Here is a 20,181-nt window from a genome sequence, read left to right as displayed (position 1 = left end):
ATTTAAATTTAAATATTTCAGTGAAGTTAGAATTTAAATATAACTCCTTACTTGAACTTGTAAATACTTTACGGAAAATACTGTGCTTCACTCACTCTCTGTACGAAAGTATCCGATCCAAATATAGATTGTTTTGATTTTTCTAGATTTATAGATTTTATTATGCACCTAAGCATAGATTATATCTCTACGTAGCAAATACTATCAATCTAAAAAAATCAAAATGACCTGCATCATCTTGGAACGGACGGAGTATATCCGAAGGAACTGTATTATCCGATAGGATAGCTGGGATATTGCGCTTCTTATATTCAAATCCAACATGCAACAAAGCTATAAATTCGTCCACTATGGCTCTGAATGGCTCTGTTCGATTGTAGTCGGAAAATTCAATCGACCAAACAATGCTGCGATTATTACATTCGAATCCTATCTGACTTACGAAAATACCTGTGAATAACTATCTGGCTCTCTCCGAGCGATCGGTCGGCCAGAAAATAGGTAACATTTACACCCTACTGCCGCGGACTGCCAGAACAGAAAGTCTGGAACATGTTCGATCGATGGCGCTGCTGACAGCTTGAGACAGAGAGACATGCACACCTACTGCAGTCATTGAAATGAGAAACACCAGAGCAAAAGCAGTGGCAGCTTGTTCTACAGCAGTTTCTTTTCCAGATAACTTTACTCCAGACTTTATATTTAGTTGATTACTGACGCAGTTATAAAGTTGTAGGATTTGACAAAGATAAATGCTGGAAGAGGTAGCTACCACTAACTTGGCAGGCGTATACACAGATTTGGACATCCATCACCAATACAACTTTGCAGAAGAACCGGGAGACATGGGACAATGGAGGAATTTAAAGATGATAATACATGGCATTAAAATGCTGTACCAAAACTCCTATATGCTACAAAACTCCCAAAGAATTGGCAACCAAACAGCTCATAAGGCATGAATACAATAGGGTTCTGAAATGTACAACAAAGTGAAAACATGCCATTTCCGGCAAGACACTTCAGGCTTTCTTGTCAGATCTATTAAGGTTTAGATTAAACCACTTCTTTTTGCCAGATTTGTCTCTGCCATCTACACTACCATTCTCAGGGCTCTCAGGGATGCTATGCTCTGTGGTATACCTACTACTGCTACAACCAGCGCCAACAGGGTTTACCAAAGTTCGTTCAGTTGTGAATGAGCAATGGATATTATCCCTCTCTCTCAGCATATCATCAACCTGCAGATAGTGCAACTCTTTAGCACATTTTCAAACAATTCTTCAGATTAAAGACCAGACAGAGCATAATTTGCCGGTTATGGCAAACGCTCATATAAATGACAGTCAGACAGCCTTCTTGTTCAAGGTGTATCCTATTCAGGGTATTACACATATACGTGTTCAAGGCACACCTCTAATAAGATTTAACAAAATTAACTCTCAATAATTAGTATTTAGAAATTCATGTGATCCTATTCAGTCATGTGCAAGCATGCATCATTGACCATGCAAGCCTCATTTTAACTCCTGTGAATAAGTGGCCGGATTTGAACACAGCATGAGGCCAGGTCCAGCAACAATGAGAATGACAAAAGTGCACATAATGCAATCACAGTTTTCTTGCACACATCCAAATCACAAAAACAGCACGCATGAAAAGAATATCCAAAAGGAAAGGAAAACACATGATTGTCGAAAACATACAGGCTATACACTTCTTTATAGAATGATGTTCCTTCGAAAGAGTTAGCTACAATAAGAATAATATTAATGCAATGACACATGCCTTTACTATGAATTTATTAGTCAACATGTTACTGCATCCAGTAAAGTCATTTCAATCAGACACGTTGTCTAACAGAAATGTAGCTGTAACTATCCCTATACATTGTTTAAAACGTGATTACAAGTAGCTGACACAGAGACTATTCTACACCATTGATCTCATAAAGAACAATAAGTTTCACAATTTTTATCAGAGTTAAATAGCATAATACCTACAAGAATTATCTTTACACAAGTTTCAACCAGTTAACAGAAAGTGTAGGATACTATCCATAAAACAGTCACAGCAAGGAAAAGGGGATATTATTTCTGAGTTTCTATGCACAATAAGTTGTTATGCCTTAAGGAGGTGGCTAAACACATCAAGGAAAGTTTGAACCTTAGAAGCAGCTATATTTACCGTACCTATCTGTACTCTCGGCTTACCTATGTTTTAGTGTGATATACCCGTATAGCTTATCACTCGGACCCCTAAGCTATACCCATGCATAGCCACTCGCTACATTTACCCCTATATCTTACTTGTCTAGTTGTCATCAACTCATCACAATGTCATCATTTTGAGATAGAACATATGTACAAGAGAGGAGGAGAGGGGGTGAGGGTGTTATATGCATACCGCTTCTCTCTCTTGCGTATATCTGTTGGTGACTTCTTGAAATCGTGCCAAAGCCTGGAAGCCATATTATTCAGTTAGATCATTATTCAAACGGATAAACAAACCAAAAAGAATGATTAATAGCAAAATGAAAACATAGTTACTGACCTTTCTGTACTCAGTTTCAAATTGACGCAGATCATTTCTCTTCGCTAGAATTTTGGATTCTATTTCCTTCAGCCTCTCTGTTGTCTCTTCATAACTTTTTGCACACATTGCTTCAATCATATAGCTTGCTGGCTTGAAAAAATTATCACCTAGACAAATCAATTAGGATGGCTCAGTGCAAAGAAATGGCATCACGATACAAAGGGAGACGGCAAGAATGCAGACCATATACAGCAAATATATGAGTTCCAGGTTTGAGAGCCGACACTTCACAGGGTTGGAGACCTTCCAATCTTTTAAAGAAGGCGGCCTCAGGATCTTTGGCCATTGCCAACTGCAGTTGTAAGAAACAAATTCTCAAAATCAGTTACAATACACAGAACAACTAATAACAGACCATAGAGTTACTTACTGCATTCACTGTTGAGTCCATACGGTACACCTGGAAATGCAAGAAATACATGCCTGCAGATGTCACCTTGCCAGTCTTCTGACTATCTTCCTGAAGGTCAAAGGGAAAACTGAAGATAATATTAAAATAGAACTCTGAATGCATGTCTTCTCTAAATTCTTATCTGAAATGTACCATGAGCATACACAGAAAATATAAAGGAGACTAATTGAGAAAATATCAGTTATTCATTATCCATTCGTACTACATAACCATACCATGATCTTAGGAATACCAATGCAAAATTAGGACCAGCACTTGAAAACACGTTTCCTTATGATCACTTCCAGTAGAAACAATGTACTCCCTCCAGTTTTAAATATACGATGTTAGCACAACTTAAGAAGTTTGTCCTATTGCAATATTTTAAAAAACCAGAGGGACTACAATATACAATGAAAAGATCTCCCAGAAGGCCAAAACCAGCCTTCACCTACCTCACTAAGCAAGTAATTTCTTTTATCACACTTCCTTTTTTTTTCTCGAATACGCAGAAGAGCTAAGTATCTTTGTATTAAGAAGAAGAAATGGTCCAATTACAAAAAAAAAGCACACCTCACCTTGGACCAGAGTGAGGGTGGAGCAGAAAAACACAAAAAGGGCTGTTACAGAAAAGATAAAACGTAAGGACCAGACCACTGCCAGTGCACACCATTGGCACTACTGTCCTAAACGGCCTAGGCCCAGGGCAGCAAGCCCTTTTGCTCCTGCAGACCGCCAAAGTTATGCTTCATCCTGAAAAGCCTGCAGGGCACCTTGGAGGGTAGGAGCAGATCCATAAAAAATGCAACTATTTCGGTTCTTCCATGCTCCAAGTATATCTAGAGTATTGAAACCCTTTTTATGTTGTTTCGGTGCCCTCCTCCAGGACCTTTTCCACCAATCAGCGAATGAAGTCGACCTCCGGTTAGGGACCAGATTGCCCAGGTTCAAAGGTTGTAGAATTTGAAACCAAAATTGCCGGGCAAAGACACATGTAGTGAGGATGTGCTGAATTGTCTCATCCTCCTAGTCGCAGAGGGGATACTGATCGGGATGAGGAAGACCTCGTTTCTCCAATCGGTCGGCCCAACGATTGCAACCAAATAAAAGGTTTGCATTTCCCCGGAGCCCAAGACTTCCAGAGATGTTTCCAAGGTTCGAAAGTGATGGAATCAATGAAGGCACGATAGGCAGATTTTGTGGAGAATATGCCTGACGAATCAGGCTTCCAATGGTGCAGATCCTCTGTTGGGCTAAGAACCAAACCTGAGAGAGCGTCCCATAGTTCTAGGTACTCTGCGAGACCATGCCAGCCCAGAGCTCCTTTTATATCAGAAACCCAAGTCAGTTTATAGAGAGCTGCAGCCACTGTTCATGTCTTCCAAAATCTACTGGGGACACATTTAAGAACATTTGGGGCCAGCTACTCCAAGCTGTGACCATGTAACCAGCGGTCCGACCAAAAAGGAGTGCCTTCTCCATTGTCAATGGTGGTCACAACTGAGATGGCAAACATAGCCGAGGAGTGGGGATGCACAGGGATTTCTAGACCAGCCCAAGGGTGATCCGGTTTGGTTTTCTCAATCCAAAGCCATTGCATCTAAAGTGCCCACCCCATGGTTTCTAGGTTGATAATGCCCAGCCCACCCAACTCAAGTGGTCGCATAACTTTCTCCCAAGCCACCAAGCAGCAGCCACCATTTCTCTCTTTTCTCCCTTTCCACAAAAAGCCTCTTCTGATTTTATCAATTGCTCGGATAAACCATTTAGGGACTTTGAGAGCAACCAGCAGGTAAATTGGAATTGCAGTGAAGCACAAAACATACTAGCACGGCCTGACCAGCTAGGCTCATAAGAGAAGCTTTCCATCCTGGTAGCTTAGGCCTAGGTATATGGAAGGGAAAGAAGACATTGCAGCTCAACGTGTTGTTGACCACCTCAATATAATCAGCCTCACACTGAATCGGAATGACACAACTCTTTTGTAGATTAGTTTGCAGGCCAGAGGCTTCCCCAAAAATCTGTAGCAGTGATTTGGTTAACTGCAGATCATCATACTCAGGTCCGATAAAAAGGGCCACATCATCAGCATAAAGCGAGAGGCGCCAACCAGTGGAATGAAGAGGTCGCAGCAGACCTTCCAATTCAGCTTTGGCAAATAAGCTGTTAAGAACATCCATCACCAAAATAAAAGGCATGGGGGATTAGTGATGAGAACATCACTCATTTGGATGCACACAACACTCCTCTGCTGGACATTCAAGATCCAATCACTAGACCTCATGCACGACAATTGAATTTAAGAGGTGAACTCGTTCCTAAGCACTTCAACTTATGATTTTGAGAATAGATTGCTACCTAATGATTATATTATGATTAGGAACCAAGGAGAGGACCAGGAGATGCATGTAGAAGGGTTTGGAGGCGTGGAGGTACAGCAAGGGAGTGCAAGCCAAGTTGGAGACCCAATCCAGTCGACTTCGAGTCCACCTCGGAGTCTAGGAGCAGTCTACCTTAAATTGGACGCCCAGGCCTCATACGGAGTCGGATTTGGACGTTCTATATATGGTTGGAACCAGAATTTCATAAGGCTTCCAATGGCACTGGACCCACCTCAAAATTCCTTCTGAGTCGGTGAGAATCGTCGAAACAAGTGGACGTCCAGAATCTGTGAGGATGTAGCATCACCATCTTTTGGGCCGCTGGCCCGTGTATCGTGTTGGAGCCCGTTAGGGTTGCATCCAGGGGACTTGCATGCCCCTAACTCCTTTTTCTTCAGTAGCCGTCGCCACTTTAGGGTTTGGATTTTGCTTAGATTCAATCTGTCATCGAACAGTGTCGCCGTTCATCGGTTTGTGAGACCCCAACTTGTGAGTTTAATCATTTATCTGCAAATTGGTTGCATTCTTCCTTGTTCTTACTTGTGTTCTACGATTCGAAGGCAAGGATTAGCCTTCTTGGCGAGGTCGACCGAGCACCGCCGGTCGATAACCAGAGGAGACGTTGTGCTGCGATTGCGGGATTCAGAACGTGTTGTCCGGAAGCCGGATCGAATTGTGTAGCGACTCCACCAAATTGAGAGCTATCAGAACCTTTCAGAAGATTGGGAACCCTAGTCTACATCAAGTGGTATCCAGAGACAGGTTTACCATCAGGTTCATCTTACCCTTGTTAGATTTATTTTGCCTTCGTTCTAGAGTCCACAGAAAAGCCAAAAAAAATTTATGTCCTTCCTAAGACCGTGTTTAGCCGTTTGCATAATTCTATTTTAGAGTCCGTAGTGTTGAGTTTGTGTCCTAGTTCGTGTCTTTGTTGCTGGTTTAGTTCGTGTTTTAGTTCGGTTGTGTTTCCCTTTTCCGCTGCCATCATTTCCACATTTGTTTCCCCACCCAATTCGCATCCGATTCCGATTCAACCACCAGCAAAACCTAATTCGGAGGGTCCTCCTTAAAACGGGCATAACTTTTCACTCGGAACTCCGATTGAGGTGAATTTTTTTTCGGAAAGCTCTCGAAAAATTGCACATACGATTCCCCCGCTACGCCGGGTTCGGCGATCTCAAAAAAATTAAAAAAATCAGGAAGGCACTTGATTCGAGCTCCGGAGTTCCAACACCAGTTTTTCCAAACGCTCGCGAATTTCTACCGATCACATCTTTCATCGGTTTGAGCTGATCCTTGGTGCTGTTCCTATTCTCGTGCCACTGGTTGAGAAAAAATATCAAAAAACAAAAATTTGATTCCTACTAGTGCTACACGACAAAACAGGAGGCTTTCACCTGTTGTTTCTCATAGTGTTGCTGGATACTTGTTGCTTGTCATTGCTGTTCATCATATTCATCCTTGTGCCTTTCTTGTTGACGATACTGTTCTAAGGACACGAGTAGACAAGCAATTAAGGACTAGTAGCTTTGGACATTTATTCAGCATTACTATCTGTTATTGAATTGTGTTCCACTCACATATTTGGCCTTCGTATAGCTCCACATACAACTTCTGGACAGCAGGTTTACGATAATGTAAAGAGAGGTAGAGGTAGATCTAGACTAACTTGGGACGAGACGGTTAAGAGAGACCTTAAGGAGTGGAATATCGCTAAGGAATTAGCTATGGATAGGAGCGCTTGGAGATTAGCAATTAACGTACCTGAACCGTGACCTTTGTTACTTTTTATTTAACCCCTAACTCTTCCTTGAGTTTGTGCCCTTTTTGTGTTTCTTATTCTTGTTTTCTGTGGGTTTCATCTCTAGCCTACCCCAACTTGCTTGGGACAAAAGGCTAAGTTGTTGTTGTTGTTGTTGCTGCTGCAATCGCAGAGCACGCCTCCCAGGTATCCTTTGCCTTGCTGGTAAGATCCTCGTAAGAGCTTGGTTTCCTATTGCGGTGTTGATTGAGAGGCACCACTGTCCCTGCGTAGTAGATTATTAGGGATAACCTTCACTGTTTGTTCTTGTTCTTGTGTCTACAATGGCAGGTGACGATGGAAGTGGCACCCCCAGAGACTTTCCACGAGTGTGTGAGCCAAGATCAACTACGTGAGGCCATCGAGCAGGGGCAGCAGGTGATGACAAACACTATCACCCAGGCAATCACCGCCGCCATCAAGGACCTCAGGCTCCATGAATCCATTGAGCGCTTGGATAAACGGATATCCACTCTAACCGACAGGGTGGTTGCGTTGGAAACTCGTCCCCCACCCAATGAAGATGAGGACGTGGTCTATGATGTCCATGGTAAAACAGATGAGCAGCCACCAGAGAGCCGCGACTTCAACGTCGTCTACGCACCAACACCATAGGTATGGGTGGTATCATAACCGTGCTCCCGATGACCCTTATGCTAAGATTAAATTCAGTATACCTTCATTTTCTGGACATTATGATGCTGAGGGATATCTTGATTGGGAGATGACTGTCGAGCAGAAATTTAGTGCCCATCTTGTACCTGAACAACATAGAATTCGGCAAGCCACTAGTGAATTTAAGGATTTTGCTATCATTTGGTGGACTGGTTTAACTTCAGCGGGGCTTGCACCTACTACATGGGCAGAACTTAAGGTTGCTATGCGAGATAGATTTATTCCCCCTTCTTATCATAGGGATCTGTGTAAGAGTTTGATGCGCTTAGAACAGGGAGATAAGTCTGTACAGAACTATTATGGTGAGCTTCAAAAGGGTTTGATGCGTTGCGGCATAGTAGAGGGAACTGAGGATTTTATTTGTCGTTTTTACTCAGGTTTGCGGCGCGATATTCAGGACATAGTGGATTATAAGGAGTTCAACACCGTCAACCAGTTGTTTCAGTTGGCTATGTTTGCAGAAAAGGAGCTGCAGGGACGTGCTTTGCAGGGCACGAGCAAGGTTGGCACCACATACGCTCCGCGTTCGACACCATCATCCGGGCTGACCAGACCCTCCTCCTTTCGAGCGCCTCCTCCAACGAGCAAGCGACCAGCAGATGCCGGAGTTGCTGCACCGCCTAAACCTTCGGATTCAGATAAAAAGTCTTTCCAGGTTCGAGCAGGTGCATCCTCTGTGGCTTCTACAGGACGCACGATCGGAATTCAGTGCCACCGTTACCTTGGTTTTGGCCATGTGCGGAAGGATTGCCCAAGTCAGCGGGTATACATGGCTACAGACGATGGGTACATCAGCACCTCCGACATGGAAGATGACGCAGCAGAAGATGCTACTGCGGAGGACAGCGATGTCCTTGGTAGCGAGGACACAGCGGCTTTTAGGAGCATCATCGTGCACCGAGTACTCAGCACGCAGTTACAACAACCAGAGAAGCTTCAACGCCATAATTTATTCCAGACTTTCTTCGTCATCAACAATCGACGAGCACGTGTCATCATTGATGGAGGTAGCTGCAATAATTTGGTGAGTTCAGATTTGGTCAAGAAGTTAGGCTTGACCACACGCCCCCACCCCCATCCATGCCATCTTATGTGGTTTAATGATGCTGGAAAAGCTAAGGTAATACATACTTGCAGAGTTTCATTTTCCATTGGTTCCTATGCTAGTTCTGTTGATTGTGATGTGGTACCTATGGAAGCTTGTTCAATTTTATTGGGTCGTCCTTGGGAATTTGATAATGATGCTACACACCATGGTCGAAGTAATACATATACTTTATGCATAAAGGAAAAAAAATTACTTTGTTACCTTTGACCCCTGCTGAAATTGTACAAGCTGATAAAGAACGAGCTGCTAGTTTGAATGATACTAATTCTGAAAATCAGCAAGTTGCTAACTCTCTTTACCCACCTAAAAAGGGCAAAGAAATTAAATTAAAAGGTGGTGTCATTCTTGCCAGAAAATGTGACCTTGCTGAAATTTCTGAAGATGATGTTTGCTATGCTTTGGTGTGCATGCAGACCTTGTTTTCACTTGATAATATTGCGAACTCGATACCTCCTGTTGCCACTAACCTTTTGCAGGAGTATGAGGATATTTTTCCATCTGAGATACCACCGGGACTACCACTTATGAGAGGGATTGAGCATCAAATTGATTTGATTCCGGGTGCAACTTTGCCAAACCGTGCTACTTATAGAACCAACCCCGAGGAGACTAAGGAAATTTAGCGACAAGTCCAAGACCTTTTGGACCGCGGGTATGTACGTGAAAGCCTTAGTCTTTATGTCGTTCCTGTTCTTTTGGTTCCTAAGAAAGATGGTACTTGGCGTATGTGTGTTGATTGTAGAGCTATCAATAATATTACTATTCGGTATCGTCATCCTATTCCTAGGCTAGATGCTTGATGAGTTGTGTGGCTCTATCATTTTCACAAAAATTGACTTGCGTAGTGGCTACCACCAAATTAGAATGAAACTTGGAGATGAATGGAAAACAGATTTTAAAACCAAATTCGGGTTGTATGAGTGGTTAGTAATGCCTTTCGGTTTAACTAATGCACCTAGTACTTTCATGCGATTAATAAATGAGGTTTTGAGGGCTGTTTTGAAGAAGAATTTGAAAATGTGGGAAGAATATTTACCTCATGTGGAGTTTGCATACAATCGGGCAATACATTCTACAACCAAGGTAAGTCCTTTTCAGGTAGTGTATGGTTTCAATCCCCGTGCTCCTATTGATATTTTGCCTTTGCCTACTAGTGAAAGGATTCATAGTGATGCAAAAGAACGTGCTGATTTTATTTTGCAAATGCATGAAACAACTAAGCACAACATTGAAAAGATGAATGAAAAGTATAGAATTGCTGGTAGTAAAGATAGAAAGGAAGTTAAGCTTGAACCGGGTGATTTAGTTTGGTTGCATCTGAAAAAGGATAGATTTCCAAATTTGAGAAAGTCTAAGTTGATGCCTAGAGCTGACGGTCCTTTTAAAATAATTGAGAAGATTAATCATAATGCATATAAACTTGAGTTGCCTCCCGAGTTCGGGGTTAGTCCTACCTTTAACATTTCAGATCTGAAGCCTTACTTGGGAGAAGAAGATACGCTTGAGTCGAGGATGACTCCGATTCAAAAGGAGGAGGATGATGAGGACATCACTCATTTGGATGCACACAACACTCCTCCGCTGGACATTCAAGGTCCAATCACTAGAGCTCGTGCACGACAATTGAATTTAGAGGTGAGCTCGTTCCTAAGCACTTCAACTTATGATTTTGAGAATAGATTGCTATCTAATGATTATATTGTGATTAGGAACCAAGAAGAGGACCAGGAGATGCATGTAGAAGGGCTTGGAGGCGTGGAGATACAGCAAGGGAGTGCAAGCCAAGTTGGAGACCCAATCCAAGTCGACTTCGACTCCACCTCGGAGTCCAGGAGCAGTCTGCCTTAAATTGGACGCCCAAGCCACATACGGAGTCGGATTTGGACGTTCTATATGTGGTTGGAACCAAAATTTCATAAGGCTTCCAATGGCACCGGACCCACCTCAAAATTCCTTCTGAGTCGACGGGAATCGTCGAAACAAAGTGGACGTACAGAATCTGTCAGGGTGCAGCGTCACCATCTTTTGGGTCGCTACCCGTGTATCGTGTTGGAGCCCATTAGGGTTGTGTCCATTAGGGTTGTGTCCAGGGGACTTGCACGCCCCTAACTCCTTTTTATTCAGTAGCCGTTGCCACATTAGGGTTTAGGTTTTGCTTAGATTCAATCTGTCATCGAACAGTATCGCCGTTCATCAGTTTGTGAGACCCTAACTTGTGAGTTTAATCATTCATCTGCAAATTGGTTGCATTCTTCCTTGTTCTTGCTTATGTTCTTCGATTCGCAGGCAAGGATTAGCCTTCTTGGCGAGGTTGACCGAGCACCTCCGGTCGACAACTAGAGGAGACGTTGTGCTGCGATTGCGGGATTCAGAACGTGTTGTTCGGAAGCCGGATCGAATTGTGTTGCGACTCCACCAAATCGAGAGCTATCAGAACCTTTCGGAAGATTAGGAACCCTAGTCTACATCAATAAGGGGTCGCCTTGCCGCAGCCCCCGTTGATGGTAAATGAATTCGCCCGGTTCACTATTTAAAACCACTTAAGTAGAGGCAGATTTTAATAAGTTGGTAATGAGAGAACACCAAGAGGCACCAAATCCCAAATGTGAAAGAGTATCCACCAAGAAAGACCAAGCGACCAAATCGAAGGCTCTGGAGATGTCAAGTTTTAGAAAGAGACTTGCAATCTTGCGATGGTGTAGTACTTTGATCGTTTGTTGGACCAACATGAAGTTGTCATGGATGCAACGACCTCTGATGAAAGCACTTTGATTAGAGGCAACCATGCTGTCCAGCAGTGGAGCTAAACGATTTGCCATCATTTTGGTGACCAACTTGGCAAAGCTGTGTACTAGACTGATCGGTCTGTAGTCTTTAGCCTCCAGAGCTTCAGCCTTCTTGGGAATCAAAGTGAGATATGCTGAGTTTAATAGCTCAAGTTTCCTAGCATCTCCTTGCTGTAGTGTGAGGATAGCTGCAACAAAATCTGTCTTAATGATCGGCCAGCAGGTTTTGTAAAATTGTCCCGTGTAGCCATCCAGCCCTGGAGCTCTATCAGCGGGTAAAGATCTGATCGTGGCCCATGCTTCCTGCTCGGTGAATGGCTCATCAAGGACCGACAGGTCAAGGCCTGCTCGGTGAAAAGCTGGCAGATCCAAGGAAGTTGCTCGATGTACAGCCATGCCCAAAATCCCATCAAAATACTCAAACAGAACATCATGCTTGTCTTGTTGGGCCGTGACCACCTGGTCTTCAACCACCAATTTTGAAATAAAATTCTTGCGCTATCTGAAACTTGCCTGCTTGTGAAAGAAAGCAGTATTTGCATCTCCATCCTTTAGGTGGCGCACTCGTGACCGGAGTCTGGCAATCGTCCTCTCATGTGATGCAAGAGTAAGTGCTGTTTTAACTTACATCTTAACCAATCCTCATCAGCCGACAGAGCTCGGTGGTCTTGTGCCATTTCCAAATAGTGGAGGATGTGTCGGGCCAGTGCTAGCTGTTCCTTGATGTTTCCCGTTTGTTTTTGACTCCAAGATTGCATTTATCATACTTCCCACTACACCCAGCACATAAGAACCCACTACACCCAGCACATAAGAAATAGAAATGGAATGAAACAAAAAAGATCTTGAAACCCTAAAACAAAAGCGAAACAAGTAATCCATATGACCCCACCCGTCCATGAATGAAGACATAAGCAAAGTGAAATAATTGTCCATTATACAGTAAATTAGTTGCCATTCAAGTCAGGAAATGTTGATTTTTGTTCTTTAGCTAAATTCCCTATGTCAACCATAGTTATTAGGACCAGATCGGTGATCCAACCGCTCAAGTGCAAAGTTCGATGGCTCATTGGTCCAACTGATTAGACCGCTGGTTCAAAATGGTCTAAATAGGTTTATATTTCATACGTAACACAACTCGCAATGTGCTCTGGTGTAGGGATCTAAGTTCCAGAGTAGGACATCGGGGGTTCAAACCTTCCCCATGCCATATTTTTAACATTTATTCTTCATTCCCCCGCCCCCTCCCACCTCGGATGCTTGTCAGCTGGCATCCAGCACGCTTTTATCCAGTTTCTTATACCAAAAACCAGGCGGTTTCTAGAGAAAACCGGCGGTTCGACCGGAATATGCCCGGTTCGATTGCAAGGTGGTCTTTTAGCTCAAATGGACCAAGGAGGGCTCCAGTTCCCAATTCAACCGGTCGGACTGGCCGGTTAGGTCTGGTCCTAATAACTATGAAGTCAACTGGATCAAGGATTACATGTGTCTCAGTCGGAAAACAGTTATCATAACATTATACCACCTAGATTTAAGAAAGTATGCATATAAACATATCAATCACTAAGGTAATGATAATGATGATAGCAATTGCAGTTCCCCAAAAAGCTATATTCAAGATTTCTTTCATCAGAGCTAACTCTAGAGTTAGAGATACATGGGTAACTATAACATTCATTCAGGAAAGCCGTAAATCTATGGGAATTAAACCTACATAACCTATGGAAGATGCCATTCTATTGAAAATACTTGGTACCAATCTAACAAAGCATATTAAAAATACAGTAGCACAATTAGAAATTACCTGCAAAGCGAGTCCATAACCTCCATTAACTTCTTGCTCAAAGTAAAGAAGCTGTATATATTAAATAGATAAGAAAATTGAAGGAGACACAAAAGAAAGCAACACAGAAAGGCTCTAGTTCTAGAGCAAATGAATTTTATAAAGAAAATCAATCTCATACCTTAAATTTACTTTGTGCAGGTGAAGTGACTCTGACAACTATTCCAGAATGAGCTTGTTCTTCACTTATTGTTACACCAAAAAAATGAGCGCATTGCTTATCAACCTATAAATAAACAAGATGTTACTATATATAAGATAAAACAGAAATCACATTGTAAATATTATCACAAGAATGGTAGTATTCACCTTGCCGGTAGCTGATGTTCCAACAGGGAGTGGCCTCACTGTAACTGTGCCATTCATAGCCTCTTCCAGCACGGTGGGAGATATTGTGGTCTTGATAGGAACTCCAAGCTTGCTATAAGTGGTAAAATTTATTACAAAAGTAAAATAAGGATCTTTAATTCTAGAAATAATTATACCTGATTCTACAATTACCTAAAAAGTGCTGCAAACATTGTGTTGACAGTTCCAAGATTGGACAAATCAATCTCCATATCCATTCCTTCATTTTCTAACGCCTGATAAAAGAAATGTAACAGAAGTATCTCATACATAACTTGATCTTTCAACAAGAGATTTAGTCCAATGTTAAACAAATGAAACATAGCAATCACGTATGAAATTTACATGCCATCACATATTGAATTTACATGTCATCAAAATAACAAGAACCAATGTCAATTATCATGTCTAGTGCTACATCAAGATGCCATAATTTCAATTTAATTACAAACTGCTTATGGCCTGAATTACTAGTTTAAGAAAATTCAGTCTCCAAGCAACATGGTGCAATCATTACCAATGCATAATTTATCCAGAAATGGTAATTGTTCAGGTAAATGGTACAAGTCACCTTAGTATCAATTTGCCATTGTTGGCAAGGTAAGACACCTCCCAATCAAAGATTAGCCCACTAAATAAAAATATAGTAACAAGGTCATTTAAGACAAGACATGATATTCAAGTAACCAGATACTCCCAAATCTTACCCCAACAGTGAACAACATATAGCTGCCCATGGCCCAACCACTACCTATTTACTCTCCTCCCTACACGCTCCATTAATCTTCAGCCCTTTCTTTCATATTTGTTGCTCCTCACCTTGTCTCCATCTCCTTTCCGTCTACCAAATGGCACATAATGGAACACCTGTGGTGCTCTTCTGTAGCCCAATTTTCCCTCATTCTTGTCCTCCCCTTGGTGAGATCTACAAGATTAGAGAACAGAAGCAGGGCTTTCTTCACCAGACTAGGCTACGAACAGCTATACCTGACAACCAGTGACCGATATCTGCTAGGCTTTGCTTCCAACTTACACTATTCCAACAACTCCAATGAAATATAGAATGTCATAATAAAGGAAAGGTGGATTTATCAGAGACCACAGTTCAATTGCCATATGGAGCTAATATTTCTCGTTATGAACTTAATTACACCTAAATAGATAAAATCCACATCGCCCTGCGCTAACATTTTGTCATGTTAAAAGACAGCCTCAGCGGCTGAGTACAACTAATTCAGTTACATAAAGAATAATCAATGAACTCCTGGATGGTCATAACTTATACAAAAGAATTTTTCTCCTAAAAAAACATGGCTGAAACTCAATATATATATATATATATATATATAAGATGATTAAAGAGTTCCAGTACCCTAAGATGCTGGAGTATATCTAACAAACAAAAGATCATTGTTAAGAGTTTAATCATTTTGACACACTTAAGTTAAAACAACAGTAAAAACAAAGGGTTTAGCATCTAGCAATTTTGATCAGACAGATCCGAAAATGTGAGAAAATGCAGAAGCATTGGAGGGAATACAAAATAATTGTAGTATGGTACGGTAGATTCAACAAAGATAAAACAGCACCTCAAAACCAGCAGTATCATATTGCCTCCTTTTCTCACGATCCGACAAGATGCTATAAGAATATGCAACTTCTTTGAAGAGTTCTGATGCTTCTGGGTTGCTCGCATTCTTATCAGGATGGTACCTGTCAACAATGATAAGAATTATTATGATCATTCTAAAGTAAGGTAGGGATTCATCCACACTGTAGAGTGCAGGCATAACAAACACTACAGAAACAGCCGAAATAATTTCCCAATAAGCTGGATGCAATGGGATGGCAGTATCTGATATTTTAAAGTACCATAGAAATACCTCATAACTAAAGGAATAATCATTTTGACACAAAAGGGCAGTAACATTAAAAATCTAGGCAATGCAGAACATACACTATTCTCATGGAATGAACACTCCCAATATCCCGTTAGTATTCACTGGAGCCACCCTCCTTTCTTATGTGAAGGGTCACAGAGCGCATACACGTAGTGTGAGAGCAACCATGACTTAGAAGAAATGTGCTTGCATTTTTCCAAAAAAAAAAAAAGAAATGTGCTTAAAGATTGGTTGAGTGGCTTTAGTGCTAAGTCAATTTCTAAGGTCATCTGAAAATAGAAGTTACTTTCCTGCTGCCACCTATATTTTTTTTCTAGTCACTATGTAGTTTGTAGGATGATTGCTATTTTCTGTAATGTAAACGAGTATACATATAATTTGATAAAAAAACATCAGTTACAAGGGCAGTATCATATAATGTCAATACAGCTTGAATACCAAAAGAGTAGCTGTTACTAAGGTTTAGGACATTGAATGTAAACAAAATATCTGCACTAATTTTTGTGGCGCCTTGCTTAGCGGTATCATTTTTTGCTTGCAATTCTTTTCATGTTGTAGGTTCTAACATGATTTAAGAAAAACATAACTAGTGCACGCGACTTTTCAGGAATATCATTTATGAAGACAGAAAGTATAATATTATCGTTTACTGAAAGTGATACAGCATTTTCAACTGAAACAAACAAAAATTATTGAAGGAGGGGTCTTTCGGAACATATAGATAGAATCTATTCAACACAATAAGAATACATTATTAAAAGCTATGAAATATATACATCTGAAGCCTGAAGAAAGTTCTTTGTATTGACTTGAAAAGATTGCCATTGTTATGTTTTCCTTTGCTTTCTCATTAAGAAGCAGAGAGGAACTACACTATCATCATTTGAGTACCTCACATGAGTATTATTTCCAGAGTGATGTATCTTCATTTCAGCATTGCTAACAGCTGGATGGAAAATTTTTGAAATAATGAGATAATAGATTTTTCCCAACATTATAGCCGACATATTGATTCGCTTCGTTGACAATTACCAAATCGGAGCTAATTCATTCATTCATTCATTGCTCAAGAGTCCATTTCCGGATACCAAGACTCAAGTATAAAGTGAAGCATATGCAAATATGACATATCTAGTGTCCGATAGTATTTGCATACACAAGCCACGTGACTTCCCCTGCTGCAAGGTGCAAACAAACCCAGATAACGCATTCTGCTGAACTAATGGAGTAGCATCTTGTTTTTCCTCTCTCCCTCGTTATAAATCAACACAGCACAGCAAGACGAACAAGAGCATGGAAAAAAAGGAGGCACCGACTTGAGTGCGAGCTTGCGGTAGGCGGACTTGATCTCCTGGTCGGAGGAGTCCCGGGGCACGCTGAGCACCTCGTAGGGGTCCCGGCGCACCGCCGGCGCCGATGGCCCCTCCATCTTCCCCGACGACGCCATCCCGGAACAAAAACCCTAACAATAGATGGAACATCAAGCCGTCACAAACGGAGATGCACGGCCTCTGCCCATATCGACATGAGATCGGGGTTGGGAATGGCTCACCTCACAGGCGCGGGAGCGGGCAGATCTCGCCGCCTCCTCCCAAGGTAGGCGAGACGGCGACAGGGGCAGAACGGGGATGAGACGCCTCGAGGGAGCAAGAGCACGAGCCGCAACTTGCTGCAAGGGGAATTTTGGAACGATTTTCTGATTTTGTTTGGGCCTTCCTTCGCCTCGACCTTGGATTCGGTGCTCCTCTTCCTCCGAGGAAGGGGAAGGCGAGGTGAGCACGCAGCTTTGAGAAGCGAGGGCTCTTTTGAAAGAACTCTTTCTTTGCCGATCCGGCGATCCGGGGTCCAAGATTTAGTCCAGCTTAGATTTTGTTTTGGGTGGCGTTTTCCTTATGATGAAAACTTGTGCTGAAAAACCATAATCTTGTTCCTGTGCGAGCCGTGGACGGCCTCAACAGAACCTCCTAGTGATTTTTGGGCGAACCAAACCTCCGAGGGTTATTTAATTGCAAAGCACATAGGTCGCGTTTGATTCCGCTTAAAGGCTAATCTCAACCCATAATGTCTACAGATAGTATCTATATTGCCATATCATCAAAAATACCACCTTTAAAAACCATATTTTATAACCCATAATGTCTGGGTACGGATTCCTATTAAACTCTCTCTCTTCTCAACATCTCATATTTGTTCTCTATTTATTACAAAGACACACCTCACTTCCATTGTCTAGTGCATAAATTCTCGTTTTGACACTAGATCTCGCATGAGATCTGGTTTCTTCCCCTCTCCACTTTCTCTTATTTATTATAGTGCCATGTAAGCTAAAAAAATATATGTGGCAATATAATTAATGCTATGGAAACCATCTTAAGGATTAGGAATGCCCTAAGCAGCTTATAGGTAAAAAAGTGAAAATTCCATCCAAACAATTTGCTTATTATTCTCTTTCTACAGAAGTTGCTTAGCACAGAAGCGGAAAAATAACATGTGCAGCGGCTTGAACCCCGTGTTCCTAATAAGTGAAAATAATTAGAATTATTAAACACCTAGCTTATCAAGGCAGCGAATTCTTCCAACAACATCTTAGTAGAAAAGCTTGTTTCTTAAATAAGCGAGTTTGAAAAAAAGTCGAAACAAACGGGAGCACATTTGTAAAATACCGAAATTATTAAGATAATTAGGGAATCAATTTTAAAGGAATTATGGAATAAGAGCATCTGCAACGGATTATCAAATTCCCATCTACTAAAAGCACATGTAGGATAGTCTCCTATTATTATTGGTAATGCACTTTTTTGTCATTTCCTCCAACATATTACCAAAAGAGTAAAATGCACCAGAGATCTATCAACTTGTAATTTGTGTCACTTAGGTCCACAAACTCTAAAAGTCCATTCCTAGGTCCATAAAAACTTGTAATTTGTGTCACCTAGGTCCATACCCCTTCACCTAACCTTCATGCACTGATATCACACCAACATGAATCTATACGGTGCCCATACGCTGCTGGAGTTTCGCCAGAAGGGTTAAATTTGAGCTCCAATTTCGAATCAAGTGCATAGGGAGAGGAGAGAGGAGGGATGAAAGACTTATCTTGGAGGTTATTGATATGTATTAGGATTCAAAGAGGGCCTTACGGACTGCCATTAGTAAGTTCTGGAGATTGGATCGAGATATGACCTCGTAATATGGGTGGAGAGAAGGGGGTGATGGCTTGGGAAAGGTGGAGGAGATCACAGAGAGACTCAACAACATGTGTAACGTGGTAGGCGATATTATATCCTACATGGGGCGGTGGCTGGATATGGTGGCGCTAGGTGTTGTGATGAAAAATCTCGTGACGATGTTAGACTTGGGTTAACCTAGATTGGTTCTCGGTGAGGGATTGAAAGATATCATAGATAGCGATGTCGGAGCGACCTTTGTGAGCGCGTCTGTAGCCACCCGACTACTTATAGATGAAGTTCATGGACCTAACAAATGCGCTTTCAGAGTTTATGGACCTAAGTGACACAAATTACAAGTTTATAGATAAAAAAAAATGCACTTTTAGAGTTTATGAATCTATATTTTCAAAGTTTATGACCTAAATGATACAAATTACAAGTTGACGGACCTAAAAATACATTTTTAGAGTTTGTGGACCTAAATGACATACCCCTACAAGTTGGTGGACCTCTGGTACATTTTACTCTTACCAAAACCTCTCACCCTATATTTGCTTTTTCTTCCATCTCTCTTTCGCTTATCAGTATACGCTCTTATGATGATCAAGGTCCAATAGTTGTCATTTGTGCACAAGAAGCACATGGTGATAATAAGGACCAAACATGAGTCAAATTTGAGAAATAGAGTTTGAATTGGAAGAAAATTTGTCAAGTTGAGAATTTGAAGATTTGAAGTGAGAAATGGAGTGGAACCAGTACCAAAGAATGGAAATGATGAAAATAAATGAGGCAAGTTCAAATGCAAGTAAAAAAATAAAAATTAGAAAAATTTCCAAAGTGTGAGATCATGATCAAGTGCCTATGGGAGGCTTCCAAGTTTGAAATTGACAAAACAGTGAAGTTTTGCCCAATACAAAAGTTGCAGTAGGAACTGTACTCTTCAACATCGAGGAAAATTTGAGTGAAAACTTGAAAGTTTTGGATGTGATTTGATCAGCCAAAGTTTGAAAAAACTCCTGATTTCGGAATGAAGCTGAAAATTCTCTAAGTCCTAAAACTGTAGTAAGAAAAGCCTAACTTTAGCTAAAAATTAAGTGAGATTTTGTGTATAACAGTTCGAAAACAAGACCACTAGTAAAGTAGAATGTATGGGGAACATAGTGATGTAACATAAGATCCAAG

At 41.4% G+C, this 20,181-nt stretch overlaps 1 protein-coding gene across 3 annotated transcripts; it reads right to left on the bottom strand.

Moving 5' to 3' along the window:
- Positions 1-854: 854 nt before the first annotated feature.
- LOC112892328 (chaperone protein dnaJ 15) lies at positions 855-17,678 on the bottom strand. 3 transcript variants are annotated; one of them, XM_025959497.1, is made up of 12 exons: positions 17,382-17,678; positions 17,146-17,291; positions 15,518-15,641; positions 14,082-14,164; positions 13,890-14,001; positions 13,702-13,806; positions 13,542-13,592; positions 2,966-3,055; positions 2,779-2,887; positions 2,554-2,702; positions 2,407-2,460; positions 855-1,241 (listed from the first exon to the last, which is right to left on the bottom strand). In XM_025959497.1, the coding sequence occupies exons 2-12, from the start codon at positions 17,274-17,276 to the stop codon at positions 1,023-1,025; spliced, it is 1,227 nt and encodes a 408-aa protein (XP_025815282.1). In that variant the 5' UTR covers positions 17,277-17,291; positions 17,382-17,678; the 3' UTR covers positions 855-1,022. The 3 variants fall into 3 exon arrangements, with proteins under 3 accessions (XP_025815282.1, XP_025815283.1, XP_025815284.1); XM_025959498.1 differs by lacking the exon at positions 17,382-17,678 and adding an exon at positions 14,748-14,853 and having other exon boundaries at positions 17,146-17,157; XM_025959499.1 differs by lacking the exons at positions 17,146-17,291; positions 17,382-17,678 and adding an exon at positions 14,636-14,853.
- Positions 17,679-20,181: the final 2,503 nt, after the last annotated feature.

The sequence above is a fragment of the Panicum hallii genome, chromosome 5, assembly GCF_002211085.1.
Source record: "Panicum hallii strain FIL2 chromosome 5, PHallii_v3.1, whole genome shotgun sequence".
Taxonomy (NCBI): Eukaryota; Viridiplantae; Streptophyta; class Magnoliopsida; order Poales; family Poaceae; genus Panicum; species Panicum hallii.
This window is presented reverse-complemented; position numbering and strand designations above follow the sequence as displayed.